The sequence below is a fragment of the Xenia sp. Carnegie-2017 genome, unplaced genomic scaffold, assembly GCF_021976095.1.
Source record: "Xenia sp. Carnegie-2017 unplaced genomic scaffold, XeniaSp_v1 HiC_scaffold_13, whole genome shotgun sequence".
Classification (NCBI taxonomy): domain Eukaryota; kingdom Metazoa; phylum Cnidaria; class Anthozoa; order Malacalcyonacea; family Xeniidae; genus Xenia; species Xenia sp. Carnegie-2017.
Genome location: NW_025813436.1, coordinates 11,048,131 through 11,064,972, shown reverse-complemented (window position 1 = coordinate 11,064,972; position 16,842 = coordinate 11,048,131). Strand labels below are relative to the sequence as shown.

The 16,842-nt window shown below is 35.6% G+C and overlaps 2 protein-coding genes across 3 annotated transcripts; one reads left to right on the top strand and one right to left on the bottom strand.

Moving 5' to 3' along the window:
• Window positions 1–1,659: 1,659 nt before the first annotated feature.
• LOC124456133 (AT-rich interactive domain-containing protein 3A-like) lies at window positions 1,660–16,763 on the bottom strand. Of its 2 annotated transcripts, none has more exons than XM_047006669.1 (10): window positions 16,665–16,763; window positions 12,211–12,416; window positions 7,963–8,227; window positions 7,446–7,669; window positions 7,281–7,353; window positions 5,691–5,785; window positions 3,067–3,155; window positions 2,641–2,908; window positions 2,271–2,523; window positions 1,660–2,096 (listed from the first exon to the last, which is right to left on the bottom strand). In XM_047006669.1, the coding sequence occupies exons 2-10, from the start codon at window positions 12,343–12,345 to the stop codon at window positions 1,906–1,908; spliced, it is 1,593 nt and encodes a 530-aa protein (XP_046862625.1). In that variant the 5' UTR covers window positions 12,346–12,416; window positions 16,665–16,763; the 3' UTR covers window positions 1,660–1,905. The 2 variants fall into 2 exon arrangements, with proteins under 2 accessions (XP_046862625.1, XP_046862626.1); XM_047006670.1 differs by lacking the exon at window positions 16,665–16,763 and adding an exon at window positions 12,495–12,577.
• LOC124456199 (maspardin-like) lies at window positions 14,068–16,477 on the top strand. Its single transcript, XM_047006698.1, has 8 exons — window positions 14,068–14,347; window positions 14,873–15,034; window positions 15,106–15,186; window positions 15,255–15,400; window positions 15,480–15,588; window positions 15,663–15,770; window positions 15,839–15,979; window positions 16,059–16,477. Exons 1-8 carry the CDS (start codon window positions 14,276–14,278, stop codon window positions 16,194–16,196), a joined length of 957 nt encoding a protein of 318 aa, XP_046862654.1. The 5' UTR covers window positions 14,068–14,275; the 3' UTR covers window positions 16,197–16,477.
• Window positions 16,764–16,842: the final 79 nt, after the last annotated feature.

Here is a 16,842-nt window from a genome sequence, read left to right as displayed (position 1 = left end):
GTTTTGTAATGTATGATCGAAATGAAAAGATGTAAACATATGGTTTATTGTTATGTTCCAGCTGTCGAAAAAAATGTCATGCAAAAAACACTCTTAAAAAAGTCTTTTGATCAAATTTTTTTATGACTCCTGTGAACAGGGAGTTATTTTTTTTAAAGTTTGAAAAGTCAGGAACTCAAGAGCAAACAGAATGCCCTAATATTCCCCTTCTTACCTCCAGGCACTCGTTCCTCAGTTCGACTTTCTATCGTCCACATCCGCCTCGTACACCTAAGTGTGTTAGCCGAGGGGCGAACCAAGGATCATGTGCACAGGAGGTCAGTGTTGGCCAGTCAAGCTAAGCGCTCAACATCGAAAGTTACTAGTTTTTTGGTATATTTGTCCATTTTTGTTAGTGTGAAGGGAAAGAAAACGAGTCGGATTTGAACCCGTGAAGGTGCAACCCTTACTGCACCACTCAGTGTTCAACATATTTTAATTTGAAAAATGAAAAATAAAAGGACAAGAATTGAACCCGAAAGGTGTGATCACTGCACGGACAACTGTACCACTCGGCCAGATGAGTGACGTGGGAATCCAATGACAAATGTTGTATGCGACAGAACAGCATTTATTGCCTTCCGAGTCATACCACAGGCTCCCAATATATAGTACGTTTGACTTTTGCTTAGCCACCCTCGTTGCAAATATGAAGAAAGAGCCTTGCTTAGCGTCGCTATCGAAAGTTAACTTTGGTAGACAATTTATGTTCTACCAATAGCGAAGACAAAGATGAATAAAGTATATACAATGTCAGGCAATGCCTGGTGGTGAATCAAGCGGTGGTGAATCAAGGTAGGTAGACTTTATGTCTACCTTTATGTTTAGTATCTATCTTTATGGTCGACCTTTATGTCTACCTTTTATGAATGTCTCATAATCTCAATGTGTGGTAGCCTTTATGTCTTTATGTCTACCTTTATGTCTAACCTTTATGTCTACCTTTACTTTATGTCTACCTTTATGTCTACCTTTATGTCTACCCTGTCTACCTTTATGTCTACCTTTGTGTCTACCTTTATGTCTATGTCTACCTTTATGTCTACCTTTGTGTCTACCTTTCTGTCTACCTTTATGTCTACCTTTGTGTCTACTTTATGTCTACCTTTGTGTCTACCTTTATGTCTAGCTTTACGGAATATATAATACGATGTGCTTTTAAAAGTTCTTACCAGAACATTAATATTTACCGGAATATTTAACGTGTGGGCGATTGGACGATTAGATTGAAAGGAGCATGTTGAAAATTGAAATGTAGTAGATGTCTTTTTTCATATTAAGATGAGAACGAGAAAATGGTGGGGGGGTGTAGTTATAACAAAATTTTGAATAGTCAGATCCTCAAGACGGCTAAAAACGGGCATTTTATATCTAATTACTCTTACCTTGTCGATCGTCGTTTCCAGAGTCGTCATTTGATAGGAGTAGTCTTTATTTACCTGTTTGTCATCCCTTGGGTCTACCTTTGTATCTACCTTTCTGTCTACCTTGCAGTAATCGTCCATTCAAATTGTCATTTTTTGAGAAAAGTCGTCATGTTGTGAGTCTTCAAATGGTTGTCAAAATCGTGAAAAAATGTTTTCAAGATAACCGAAGAAGAGAATAATCATACTACTACAATTCTCGATGATTATGTATTGTTTTCTGTTTAAATATGTCAACTCTACTTGAGAAATCAACTTTATGAACACAGTTTTATTCAGACACAAACAAACACCCAGACGAATAACAAAGTTTCAACAATATATTCGCTTGTTGTTGAAAATTACTCCAAATGCCAATTATGTCGATTAAATATTTATGATATTTGTCCTCAAACATACAAGAAGCTAAAACTAATTTTACTGTTTATATAAATAAAATGTTTCACCTCAGCTGCGCATATAAAGTCCCTTGGTATTTGATACCATTTAGTTCAATTGATACACATAAAGAATGTGCACTATTTTCTTCATACGCGCTTCTTCTTTTTGGTGGTGATTTGCTCTGTGAATGAGAAACGGTTTCTTTTATCTCGTTCCTCCTTTCATGGCTATCATGGACAACTGAATTTCCAACTAAAGAAAAGAAATTCTCGACGTCATCTTCATTCTCAAACCTATTTAACTAAATGATTTGATTTTTTTTATTAACTTCCACCGATATAAAAAAAGATCATGTTTATTTCATAGATCGATCAATGGCACTCTTTCATCAATTAAAAATGTTAAATGCATGGTGATATTTTTTACCTATATCTGTATTTGTCATTATTTTAATGTTCGCCCAAGGACTGAATGTGATTTGTTTTTTATAATCTGGCACTCTGGCCAATCTCTTGTACGGTGGCTCGAAAGTTGGAATGCGACCATTTGTATAGGTAGTTGGCTGTGCTCGATAATCACATTTGAAGTGAGGACGAGCTTCAGAACCCAACGTTATCATTCGTTTTAAGTTAGGATTATAACCAATACCATTGTTTCCATGGAAAGATGGCGTTTCCAACTACACATAAAGACACGGTTAATTCATTTAGCCATATGTTTAAAAATCAGCTGGAACTGGCAAAGATGATAAAATAACATAACAGGTAAAATTAATTTTATGCTTGTATGTACATACTTCGCTTTCTTTTTGTAATCTTAAAGCCATTGCTTTTTGAGTAAAGTTAGGTGAGGTAGGTCGTTGCAAAACAGGGGATGAACAATTGGACTTTGGACTTGTAGGATTTGAGTAAAAGTCAACTTCAGAGTCAACCATTGTAGTGTAGTGTCCCATTGATGGCCGTCTATTTGTATCTCTTCTGTTTCCGTCAATGGCACACTGCAGTTCTGTGGGAGAAGAGAGCTTCAGTGTTGAACACTCGTACGGGTAGAGATATTTCATATATCTAAAGAAAAACGTCACATTACTTCAGCATAAGTTGAAGTGAAGGTTTTTACCAACATATTAACAAAGTATTTAAAGCCTTAAACTTGTCACGCTTTGAATTGTTCAATGTAACTAACAAGAAACTTACTACGAATTTACACTGTTATAGCTACTTACTGAGTTCGTAAAGTGAATGCAGCGCTCGTGACTGATGACGGAAGATTTAAACCTTTAATGATTCCTCGCCAGATTTTCTTATTGATGACCTACATTCAAACCAAATAGAAGTCTGTGCAAAAACTGGTGTCAGAAAAATAACTATTCTTCTTGTGGTAAAACTTTCTCTTTATGTCAATAAGGGCGAAATTTCAATGGCGATATTGATTAACCTGTTTTGAAATACGTTCAGTAAAATTTTAATTTTAAAAGTATACAATACAAAAGTTAAATGTCTTATATAGATTTTTTTCTTGTGTCTATGAAGAAAAAGACATTCTTATTCATAATCAAGACTCGTGAAAAGTCTGTTGTTTTATTCGTAATTTTGAAAAAGGATTCTATTAGTCACTCTTACATACATGCATCAACACAATGCATGATTTAATGACTGCTACTATTTAACTATTCTTAAAAAAATTGCCAAGTTCATTTGAAGTCAATTTCTCTTGATAATTTGTATATGTTATAAATGACATGCATATACATAATTAGCCCCTCCCTCGCAATCCAGAAAAACGATTATAATAAATATATTTGAATGATTATATTCCAATGTTTTTTTCTGTTGGCTATGAAAGGGTAAGAATTTTAATGAAGCGCCACTGCACAATATTTCTATTGACAGTTGAGTTTACCAAAATTGTCCACCTCTTAATAAAAATATTTTTGCGAGTCCAATTTTCAAATTAACATATTAATGTCCAATCAAACTGAACTTTGCACAACAAAATGACTTCAAGCATTTTGTTCAGAACATTTTTGAATTGCGCCATGTCGATAGAGGAATAATTTGAGCTTATTTTGTTGCAGCTTACACTGGTTCCCTTACTCGAACCAATTAAGCGATTTTTACTCATACAGTTTGGGTGCTTTTGTTTGTCAACAAACATCAATTCTTATACATTGGAATCTAGACTCTAACTTGGTTGGCCTTTCTGTCGTATTACTCCTGCCCACAAAAATGTATGAAAACCGCCCCCATCCCGGAACAATATGAATAGCCCTGAAACCATAGACTTCAGCTGATAGCTGGGATGGAAACATAGAATTTTTCTAAATCAATGTATTAACCAGTAATTATGAAAGAAATGTCCCTGCAACAACGTGGCTTGCAGCCACTCTGTGCACTACAGCATATGTTCTGAGCTTAATTTATTAGATTATGATTCTTCCATCCTTCTACTTTTTCTTCATCATCTTCAACTGTACCTCATCTGTTTGTGCAATTGTTGATCTCTTATTTTGTTACTTTATTTCGCCTTCTTGAGAATTAATAACATTCATTATTTTCACGTTTTGACTTCTTCTTAATAAATCTTCTTATTTATTGAGAAGTCACTTCCTGAGAATGATTGTTGACGTTGACTGACGTTAAGACAACCTAAGCAGTAGTCATCTTCAGAGTCAAGAGTCTAAAGATACTCCTGGGTAAAACCATTCACTTCATATTATCTTACTGTTGATCTTTGTCGAATGAACCAGTTCAAGTTGTCTACACGACATACACAGTCTCCGTTGGGTCATTATTGGCTATAGTACTATCCTAGTACTACCCTTGGGGCATTGGGGCTCTGAGGTGGGGTAGCACCTTTGGTGTCTGGCTGCTGCACTCTACCTGGTAGGGTGGACGGGCATCACTGGTCCCCACTCATCCCTAAATCTCTCACATGTGGCTCCAAGCGCCATGCCCCGGTCACCGTCTCAGCAGGCGAGCTAAACCATGTGAGGGGGTGGTGTTTACACTGCACCACTGGGCGGACGTGCAGCGACAGGCAGCTAACAGCAGGGAGGAGGGTCCACAGGAGTGACCCAACGACCAAGTGTGCTCCACCCATGGATAAATGGTCCCACTGCCTTGTGGGCATCTTCGGGAGATGAAAAGGCTAAGGAGTAAACCTGACAGAAATCCGGAGTGGGGCCCCAAAGGCAGTCTGCTGACATACCCTGTCATCTTTCTGGCAGCTCCTACAGCCGAAGCGATTCCAAACTGTAGCACTATGTGTTCCTTTGGACTACATCGTCTAGGCCGAGAGGGGAGTCTTGGAGTTTGGGCAGCGCAGGACTTCCATACTACATGCCCAGGAATCAGTACGCTTCACCTCATATGAGGCGCCACTGACGTCATCCTCGCTTCGCGACGGACTTCCATGACTATCCTAGAACCCAGGCCTCGCTACCGGATCATAATAGAATGACACATTTGATATTTATTTTGTGTAATCGGAGAGCTAATATTTCAAAAATTGAGTGCTTATAACACTTGCAGTAAACACAAGTAGACAAATACTTTACATGTCGGAAAAAAACAAACAAAGGAATGGAAGCTAAGTAGCTAGTAAAGAAACTGTGGGCGTTAGTGAGAGCCTTCAAGCAGCAAAATCTCCAGGCAACGAATCTTGCGGAAGCTGGCGCACAATTTAAGCCGTTTATCTGATGTTTTCATAATGATGTTTCTTTCACTGTTTTAGAAATCGGTTGATAAAAATCTTATTGATTTTGAGAACTTTGAGAGTTTATATGTAGCATTTTGTCAAAACGTTTGATTAACTAAAAGTGAAACATTTAAAAAGTTGTTGTATTACCTCCACTAGGCCACCACGATCTGTAACCAGTTTAAAAAGTTTGTAAAGATCCAGTGTTTGTTTTGCCATAATAGGAACTCTGTTTACAGGCGTACCTTAACAAATATAGTTATTAAACAATAAATACATAATCAATTAATTCGAATCGCCTTAGCATAAACCGAGCAACGTCAGTTAGCGGTCCAAGTTCTTTTATGCATGTCTATTTAGTGGAGTTCTCCATTTCTTTTTCGCAAATACGGCCATGTTCATGCGAACGTAGATTTAAAAGAAAATAGATTGTTTCAGGTGAAGCTGTATTAAATATTATTGAACGCTGACTAAAACTCAGTAAAATCTTGGTATTTTGTGACAATGCTTGCAAGGGGCTTGAGGAGACAATAGCATTTGCTGACGTCACTTCAAATAAGCACTAACGGAAATTCTGAATTTAAATCATTTTCAATACATATCGGTAAGTTACGTTTAAAGGAGACAACAGCCTTTAGTACTGTTTCCATGGATATGGCACAGTGTCACGACACCTTGACTGTCAGTTCAGTATCTATGTCTTACAGGTCCGTAAAAGCAATATTTTTATATCTATCTCATCAATAGTATTTATCTGCTTGCGACGTAATTCTTCTAAGGACGCCGCCCGATGTTTCAATGAGCACTTGAACATGTTTTGAATGAAAGACGGAACGAATTAGATAGTCGCATTTTTTGTTTGAATTTAAATTGATAATCACGAAATTTGAAATAAATTCTTAGAATTTGAGAAAAAGATCGTTTAAAAACTTTACAAAGATAATGTTTTGCCAGAATTTAGCTTTACTTGAATTGAATGGAGTTCAATTGATATGTAAAATAATACTAAACTGTAGAGCTACAAGCTGTGACATTATTAACTTTAGGCAAATTGGTCACGATTAGATTATATAATAGAGCTGACGAAGACGAGAATTTAATTAGGTAAATTAATATTCATTAATCTAACGCCGAAAAACTTCATCTATAGAAGTACATGAAATGAATATTGTACTAGTACATTACTGCACTACATGGATAAAAATATATAATGATTCAATGACTCAATATTTTGACGTTTGAATATTGTACTCCCCATTTCGATGAAATGCCGACAGAGTTTCAGTTATTACACGTGCAATCGTTTGGTAATTTTTCCTACTCGCATTCTTTGCAAAGTTTTATGTGTGGGAAGAGCGAGGAGATCATTGTAACCGCTTGGACATTGTAACAATGACTGATCGTCTAAAAAGCCATTTCACAAAAGCCAGGTGCTCGCGGCTTGTCAGGCGAGACTATTAACACGAAATATTAACCTGTCACATTTACAGACTTGTATTATCATTGATATATATCACGCACGCTAATTAATAGATCGAATTTGTAAATATTCGCACGAGAGGCGTCGGCCTTATGATCAACATGTATCTATCTTAAAAATTATATACTGACGAGAATATAAAAATGAATTTAATGTCACATAAATAACGCTCAATATTTTTTTACAGCTAACATGCCGGGATATGGTTTGACGACGCAATTTTCTCTCGATGCAATTATTCACGGATTCATATATCATACCTCTTTGTTGCATGAATGCGAACAACTTATCAAGGAAGTCTTTTCTTTCAAACTCATCCCCCAAGTCGTAAAGCTAACAAAAAAAGTTCGGTTATTAAATTTTGAACTGAATTAAGTTCTTATTTAGTCTATATCATGTAGCCATGTATAAGAGGCAGTTATTACCTTCTTAAACTGCTCTTCGTAAGACCATTCAGTGGAAAGACCTCCAACGTCATCAGTCACATCATGTCCATCCTCAGCGACGCGTCTGCTCAAATTATATTCATTTTCTATCAAACTTTTTTTAACTTTCACCGAGTCTTTGTTTGGATCGGAGGGTGATAATCTCTCCTGTTTCGTACGAATTAATGGATTGTCGTTTGAAGTTTGTACCGATCTCCCATCATCTGTAAGAAATGATGCGCAATTATTCACGACCAGCACGCGGGCCGTGCATCCAAACATACGATGACAGATAATATATTTAGACAATATCGAAGAAAAATTTCTACGATTTATGAATAAAAAAGATCTCAACTAAACACTGTACCTAATCGCAGGTTAAGTAAAAAGCACAACAGAAAACAAAAAACCAGCTCTCATCTATACAAATGTAGCTATATAAACGATAAATGTCAACCAAAAAAAATTCTAACATGAGTGGTTGGTTCGATTTAACCTTTCATACAAAATTTTCTACCTTGGTTTGTTGGGAAAGTATCATTTCTTGCATGTTCATAGCATTCATAGGACCATTGGTCTTTGACGTTTTCTTTAGAGTCTTCCTCCATGGACAACTGCAGCGATTCAAGTTCGGCCATTCTTTCGAAAGCGTTCTTAAACTTGCTTGTAATTTCGTCCATTCTCAATTCAACTTTATGATTGTGAAGTGAGTCGCAATTGTTGGAAACCTTCCTTTCATTATGTTCTCTCGACTCCTGATGCTCTTCATACGAGTTTGTCGCCTTTATATAAAACAAGATAAGAGCTTTGTTAACATTGACTCACTTCAACAGCATGCACGTATAAACACAAACTGCACTTACGCGCGAGATCGTCATGCTTAGCTAATAAATATTTCAACTAATATTTGGCAGGCAGTCATTATAATTTTCGTACTTGCCATCTGTTATCTCTTCAAGATGTTCTGTTTCAAAGTGAAACGACCCATTCACCGATGCATTGAATGCTGTGATCATACAGTCACGTATTAACACCATGCTTACACAAATTCAATGAACGCCGAATTTGATAAAATCCAAAAACAGTATTATAATTCACGAATTACATTAAAAGGCCACCAGTTATTTATATAACGTATATAGCTACAATACATCAAAACTATAGTCTGTTTATAACACTTCATGTGGAAAACAAATGAAACGTTTGGGAACACTTGCACAGGTTCAATTACTCTTTGTAATTAAACTTAAACACTTCATCCATGTTCTATTTCCAAGTTTCCAGTCGAAATTACATCAAAATTCATGTGTGTGGAAATAATATTAATTATACGGGTGGCTGGCTATTATACACTATGTTGTTATTCTTCTATCGGGCGGGTTAATACTTTAATAATAATATCCGTATAATGAAGGAAAATTTAAGGTAGTGAAGTTCTATCGAATGGCAACATATGCAAAACATGAAATGCACAACTACCAAATTGTTAGAAATTGAAATTTAGAAATTACGAAAAAAGATGACGAAATCGATAAAGTAATGGCGTCGTTTTGTATTATCATGCATCGTTGATAGCAATTAACATTACATGAAAGATAATATTGATCCCAAACACGCTTCTGATTAAATTAACGCTATTAGCAAATCCACTTTAGTTCTTGCTCAGAATATAATTAATACTGTACATTATGCCAGGCGACACACGATTTCACTAAACGTTTGTTTATCTATATAAATTAAATTTAGGTGCTAGGACAACAGCAAATGACATTATTAGTTTGCAAAATGCTAATGTCTCAACTTAAATTTAATACAATTGTGTAGTGGTGCCATCTTTAGGTTTACACACGCACTCTGGGATACATCCGATGTTATTTTTTAACAAGCATATACATATTGACGTTTTTATCTCTCAGTACTTAAAAAGTATTCGTATTCTCTGTTTCCTTGAGTATTCATGTTCTCTTTTCCCTAAAGTATTCATGTTCTCTGTTTCCTAAACTATTCAATTTCTTTGTTTCCTAAAATTTTCATGCTCTCTGTTTCCTAAAATATTCAATTTTTTTGTTTCCTAAAATTTTCATGTGCTCTGTTTCCTAAAATATTCAATTTCTTTGTTTCCTAAAATTTTTATGTTCTCTGTTTCCTAAAGCATTCATGTTCTCTGCTTTATAAACTATTCATTTCTATAAGTCATAGCTTGAATGATTTTGCATTTGTAAATTGAAGATGGCGCGTATAGTTGAGGATATTTTCTGAGTGCGATATATCTCCCTAAGGAGCATCTATAATCTTCCGTTCACGTAGTTCCCCTCTCCACGTTTCTAGATAGAATACATTGTTCATTTCAGTTCTCTAAAATATTCATGCTTTCTGTTTACAAAGATATTCCTGTTGGATAATATTTATCAATACTCATCAAGCTAGGCTATTCATATAAATCCTTTGTAAACATGGTGTTAAAAATGAACTAATCATATACTAAATACAGTATTTCTAGTAGCTACATTGCACATTTCATTTCACAAGATCGTCACATTTGGCGTTTTTTCGTGACAAAAACTTAGTTCACCGCCAGGTCTTGTTTGTTGTGATCTTGTCTCAAGAGTCAAGGTGGCCTTTAACTATATTCTTGTTAATCATAACAAAATTAACAATCAATCAACTTTGAATAAATTATCTCAATTGCATTCACTAATCGAAATGCAATGAAAACGCGTTAATACTCCGTTCGCTATAAATATACTTCAATCACAATTATTACAGTATTTTTAAATTTCAACATATTGCATTGGTAAATGTACTGCTGATACCAATTTTTCCTGAATACATACATACTTTAATTGGCAAATACAGATAGTTTTATTCTATTTGATCACGTCAAGTTTTTTAGCATACACCCAAGCCAGAAGTACTTCTTCGCATACGTAATCACTCGACGAAGATTTACAAAAAATATGGACAGAGCACGTATATTAATAGTCACAGACGCATCGTTCTATATAGCTAGTATTTAAACAATAATCTTTCCAAGTAATGAGCAAGAACATCAACTTTTCAAAATACTTATAATTCAACACTAGTAAATGTTATGATTCTCTTCCACGCAATAGCTAAAAAATATCTGCAGATGAGGACATGCTGTGGTAAAACACCACGGGACGTATGAAAAAATTATTCTTTAGAATACAGTCTTTAGTTGATTTCAATTAGAGAATGCTACGCTATAGGCTCATGGTGTTTTGTGTAATGTTTATTTTGGTGAATTCTCTCTTGGGTTGTCGGTGATTAAAATTTTAGCAACATTTGATGAAAGATCTCCTGTTTTAAATACACCCTACATTCTACAAGATCGTATTTAACATTTTAACTCGCTTGAAAGTCATCTTCCAAATTTTCATACAAACGGCAGAGTAAAATTCAATGATCAAATACGGTCACAACACGATCACTTGCGCGGCAGCGTTACTACACAATCAAATTACAGCAGCTATACTTTAAATTCAGGGTACTTTCATTAAAATCGCGTGAAGAATAAAACTATGCCAGTCGAATCGCTTTTTACGGTAGCTACTTGTAAATATAAATACATAAAAAAAGGAACGACCATCTGGTTTATATTTTGTCGCATTGCAATAAATTTAGCAATGTCTGATATCGTACCGGTCAGTGTTGAGAATGAAATGTAGCTAAGATCAAAAACGTTTAATTGACGACATTAAACGAAGATAATTTCATTAATACAAATACAATGTGCATCATAGATTTGATCAAAAATTTCAATCAGTAATATATTAATAATCGATGTAGAATATCTTTCATTTCAACGCCATATATACTAGCTATGCATGACGGCTATACGGAAATGTTAGAATGATGAAACTTATTATAGCAATCAATTTAATCTATCCTAAGATAATGAATGATTCGTTGAATACTACTCTTGTGTATACACACGTTCACAAATGACAATTTATGATAGTCAACTGTAGTAATTGATGTTCTCCCTCGTCAGTTGAAGTTGAAAATGTATTTTCGCTACGATTTCGTTCTGCTTTTGGCAGTCAACGAATGCCAAAATACTCGCATCGTTTTTTAATAATCATCGAATTAATTTTATTAATGCGCGGCACATTGTTTCAATTTGCTCTATGACTGATAATATTCAATGAATTATTTCATGTTTCAAGGACACCTAAACTCTTTTGTCAAACAAGTCGGAAAACGAAGACAAAACATTCGGATAATGGAAAATTGTAATCCAACTAGCTCATGCTGAAAATCGCTTATCAAAGCAAGCAAGAAAAGCATATGGAGGGAATTAATATTAAAATCATGAGTCGCGTTTCGAATAAGCAACAGATTAATATAAGTCTTCGTGCTTTCGTGGAAAAAAATGCAATATGTTTGATTACGACACGTGCATCAACCTAATCTTTCCAATAAGCTTCGTTTAATGAGAAAAAGATAAAGTTAAATATGTGAAAAAACGGCAAAGAAGTGAAAGACAGCAAATACCAATCAAATTCACGGCAGCTCAAACACCCAATGTTGTTTCAATTATTAATCAGCAGTGAGACAAAAATGCAATTTAATTGAAACGAGTCGTAAAGTATTATTATTCGCTTTGTCGAGAGACAAAAAGAGTGCGCACCAGGGGCCGTAAAAACCCCCGGGTTGTAAAAACTGACCCGTGAAAAAAGGTCCAATACATTTGTATCAAATCTTTGTCGTTTGTCACAAATATGACGGTAGTTATACTTACGTCTGTTTGATTGCAGCGAACAGTCGTCGGCAGTCCATCATTTTGAAGGTTTTTTGAACCGTGTGATTCCTGATCGAATTTACTTTCCTGCGCGCTCACGTTCTTGCTTTCTTCTTTGACAACACACGCAAACATGTTGCGTGTTTCGTTGAAAAAACGTTATAGGAGCTCCATCCAAGCGATAATTGCGACTTCAAATGTAGTTTCTAGCAATGAAAATAAATTGCAAAGTTGCGATTTGAAAACGTAACGTCATGAAGACGAGCGATCAAACTTAATCTCACCAGCGAAATAAAACGTCCGTGTATCAGCTATTCGTCTTAATATTAAATAGTTTGTTTAATCAATACGGCCCCCTGTCAGCTACTGAATCATTATATGCATTGAAATTTGAAGGAAATTAATCCTTAAATCAGACTCGACAGCCAATAGGGTGGCTTTGTGGGCACAATAATCGAACCATTGAAAATAATTGATAAGGTATATTAATTGAAATATGTCATATCAAACAGCTGGCCAATGAGGGGCAAGTTCAGGGATAAAATATTTAAGCTGGATTGCAAATAAATAATATATAATCAAGACTGTGATAAAATTTTGATCAAATCTACATTTGTAGACAGCTGAAGATCTCAAATTTCTCGGTCCTATTGCATGGAAATGTATGTAATAATAAGCTTTTCAAACACGACATACTTTACCGAAAAGAAGAAATGTCTTATTGTAAAAACTAATTAACCATACATGCTTCTTGATAACATCAAGGTCGAGTGTTGCATGGACTTAGTAATACACATGGCTGGTAAGAGAGAAACGAGGCAAGTAAGCCCGGGCCCTCGGGTAAATGTGCATCTCCAAAACATAGAAAAATATTGGGAGTAAAATCATTAAATTATAACTTTAAAATACCCTCAAATAACTTTATCCCGAGCCTCGAAATTTATCCGTGATGTTAATTTAAATGAGCATAGATATTTATACCAACCCCAACCCCCTGTTTATGTAAAAAGTGTATGTGTCGAGTTGGACCAGTAGTCCCCCCCCCAGTTTTTTAGACAAACCTATTCATGGTGTGCAAGCTACGTCATAGGCGCCATGTTGGATGATTTTAACAAAGAATTTTCCTTATTTTCAATGCAAATGTCATCCGACATGGCGCACATTCCATTGTTCTCTCTTTCCCAGGGTCCAGGGGAATGGTTGCACACCATCGATATCGTACACGAATACAACCAACCAAAACATAATTCATTGTTCAAGAAAATAAGAACAACATTGTATTAGTTGAAGACCATGGGTAGTCTCGGCGAAATTTTCATAAGAAATTTTCATGTGACGTTTGTAACAGATTTTTACGCCAAATTTTTTTTAAACCAAAAAGGAGCCTGCAATGTCTATGTGATCAGCGTACCACGGATAAAATAAGCAGGAAAAACAAAGCACTAATGAAGTTTGAAAAGTTATCTTTTTACGTCAAATATTGCTAAGGAAGAATTGTAGCTTGCTTGCAAAGTAGACATGACATTGGCATTGCATATTATAGTTTGTAATATATTTCTTTGGCCTTAAATTCATAGAACTTTTCCTTGAACTTTTCTGTTGACTTTTGCACAACAGCTTTTTAATCAAATGTCTTGGTAGCCTAGTAATTTTGCCACATCTTAGCCAAGCTTGACAGTTGGAGAGATAAACAACACATCCATATACATTATTTTTTATTGTCTTTCTATGAAATAACAAATTATAACATTCATTCATTACAAAAAACCTCTCCTCCTCTCTGCGCCACTACAACTGACGATACTCAACCCAATCTGGGTTGTTTACCCGATGGGAAAAGGTCTTCATGTAGTCACGTGTTGCAACTAAATGAGCATCAGGTTTCGATAAATTCTGTGTTTTGGCGAGTTGTAGTAAGAATTTATCAATTGGGTGCAGAATTTTCTAAGGCTTTGACTCGCCATTTCACGAGACGATTCCATAGATCAGCGTATACAAGATGTCGTAAATTGCTGCATCGTTCGTTTAGTCTGTCAACTTGTGTTGTCATTTAATTATCGATGAAATGGCTCAAGAGAGCGAGATTCGTAGATCGCAAGAATACCAAAGTTTTCGTTCTACCGTGGCAAAGCGAAAGGTAAACACATCATGGTATGCCAATGTGGATCATTCATACAATACCCCCAACGCATCTATCATTTTATGGTGCGAAGTTTTAAAATGCCACCCTCAACCAGATTGGACTTCTGTTGTTTACTCATCATCATCATGATATCTTGTCGCGCCAGGGCGATCCAAACTCGGGCTGGAAGTTTGGAAGTGTTGCGCGTGTTGTAGCAATCAGTCGAAGTCAGGGACGGCACGTGAAGCCTTGCTACTTGTCCCCTGTTGTTTACTAATACAATAACCATAAAAACGTTGCCAAGGTTGAACGAGTCGCAGGCGTCTTCTAAATCACAAACCTCAACTAGTTTACAGAGCTGCAAGCACGACTTAGAACTTTGCGACTTTTAATCCACACAATCTAAACATGTCTAAAATCTTGTCATTACAAGTGACTTCAAGTCCTTGGGATATCAATGTTTACTGTACTTCAATTGAATGATTAGTTTAAGACCTTAAGACCTAAGGCCTTGCAATGATTTATATATTTTCCATTTAGGTAATCGTGGATCCTATGACAGAAAAAAGTTGGACCATATACGATGCAGGGCCTCGCAATGTTCGCTGTCCTCTGATCTGTTTGCCTCCTGTTAGTGGCACAGCCGATATCTTTTTCAAACAGATTTTGTCATTGTCGAGTTTGGGTTACCGTGTCATTTCTGTGGGTTTTAATGTACTATATCATTGATAACAAATCCACACAATATATTTAAATTTGATCTTTCACTATAGGTGGAATATCCTGTGTATTGGACATATGGAGAATGGGTGGAAGGAATGAAAAAGTTGTTGGATTTCTTAAAATTGGACAAGGTTCAACATTCTTTTTTTTCAACATTAAACTTTGTCATTTTATTCTAACTTCCTCTTCTTCTCTGTAGGTTCATTTCTTCGGGGCATCTCTTGGTGGTTTTCTTGCCCAGAAATTTGCAGAAGCAACAACTAATTCTCCCAGAACATGCTCTATTATTTTATGCAACTCATTTGGAGACACAACAGTTTTTGAGCAAACAACCCTTGCTTACATGTATGTTATTGTAAAATTTTACTTCTCTCAGACCAATTCCAAGATAAAATTTCTCACATGTATTCCAATTACATGACAGGTTTTGGGCAATGCCCGGTTTTTATTTGAAACGCATGGTCATGGAAAACTTTAATTCTAAAAAAGTTGATCCTGATATTGCAGACTCCATTGATTTCATGGTTGAAAATGTAAGTTGATATTCATCTAAACTGACTGGTAATGTTTCAATAACTTTAATATCTGTGCTTCAATTTTTCTTTAGTTGGATAGCCTTGAAAGGAACTCACTTGCCTCCAGATTGACTCTCAACTGTTTAAGCTCTTACATTGAACCACAGAAACTTGCCAATATTCCATTGACAATTATTGATGTTAGTATATTAAACTGCTGCAGTGTTTCAGTAAGCTTTTAATTGACTGAAATATAATTTCTCTTCAGGTATTTGATGAATGTGCTTTATCAGAAGAAGTTAAAGAAGGATTACATAAACTATACCCTCATGCCAGAAGAGCACATTTGAAATCTGGTGGGAATTTTCCTTATTTATGCCGGAGTGCTGAAGTCAATCTCTATTTACAGGTATGAGTCTTGAGATATTTTGCATTGTTACTACCAAAAGGCTTGATGCACATTGAATAAAAAATAATCTTTATATTAGATACATTTACGTGAGTTTGCTCGTACGAGATACGCAGCTCTTGATCCTGAACTTGCTGCTGATGAAGAATTAATGTATGTTAATGGTGAAAAAAACGTTTCAAAGTCGAGACTGTTTGAAGAAGATGACCAAGAATGATGTGTTGAACATTGTAATGTGTACTTTTGAATAGGAGTATGTTTTGTTTTCCAACATAATCAAGGACCCAGTAAGCGCTATAACGCTTTGTCGCCGTCATGTTGTTAAAGTCTAATGTCACTTCTAAAGCAGACACGGATTTCATATCCTAAATGTCTAACTAAATTTCTATTTGCCTTTGCACTTCTTGTAACGGTTAGAGGAATGCACAGATAATTTATGGCAGTTAATAAAAAGAATGTAAGCATCGCTAATTAAACAGGAAATTCGTTTGTGTAAAAGTTGAGGGAGAAAACAGAGGTTGAAACGTTGTACGTAAAATGCGCTCCAAATTCGACCTTTTTGACTGCAATTGAAAAATGCCTTTCATTCTTCTTGTTTTGAAAAGCATATTACTACTTTATATACGAAAGTCTCACAAAAACGCGTTCATTTTTCGCAACGGTGAAAACAGCTAAAAATTCGTACCTCGAAACTGTCGTGTTCCGTCTGCATCTCTTTTTGACATCTTGCTTTCAAATACATTGAACTCTTCTCAAAACACTTGAACAACAACAGGTAGTTTTTTCGCTTATCGCCATGCAAACGAAACGCTAAATTCAAAGACCATTTAAACCACAATGTGAGAAAAGACTGAAAGTAGCTA

What these genes read in the sequence shown, in the direction of transcription:
- LOC124456133 (XM_047006669.1), bottom strand. Translation starts at nt 12,345, where the DNA reads ATGTTTGCGTGTGTTGTCAAAGAAGAAAGCAAGAACGTGAGCGCGCAG. An exon ending in ATCGTGGTGGCCTAGTGGAG is followed by an intron (nt 3,156 to 5,690) that starts GTAATACAACAA and finishes GTTTGAATGTAG; the next exon opens with GTCATCAATAAGAAAATCTG. An exon ending in AATGACAAATACAGATATAG is followed by an intron (nt 2,097 to 2,270) that starts GTAAAAAATATC and finishes TCTTTTCTTTAG; the next exon opens with TTGGAAATTCAGTTGTCCAT.
- LOC124456199 (XM_047006698.1), top strand. Translation starts at nt 14,276, where the DNA reads ATGGCTCAAGAGAGCGAGATTCGTAGATCGCAAGAATACCAAAGTTTT. An exon ending in CAAACAACCCTTGCTTACAT is followed by an intron (nt 15,401 to 15,479) that starts GTATGTTATTGT and finishes ATTACATGACAG; the next exon opens with GTTTTGGGCAATGCCCGGTT. An exon ending in AAGTCAATCTCTATTTACAG is followed by an intron (nt 15,980 to 16,058) that starts GTATGAGTCTTG and finishes TCTTTATATTAG; the next exon opens with ATACATTTACGTGAGTTTGC.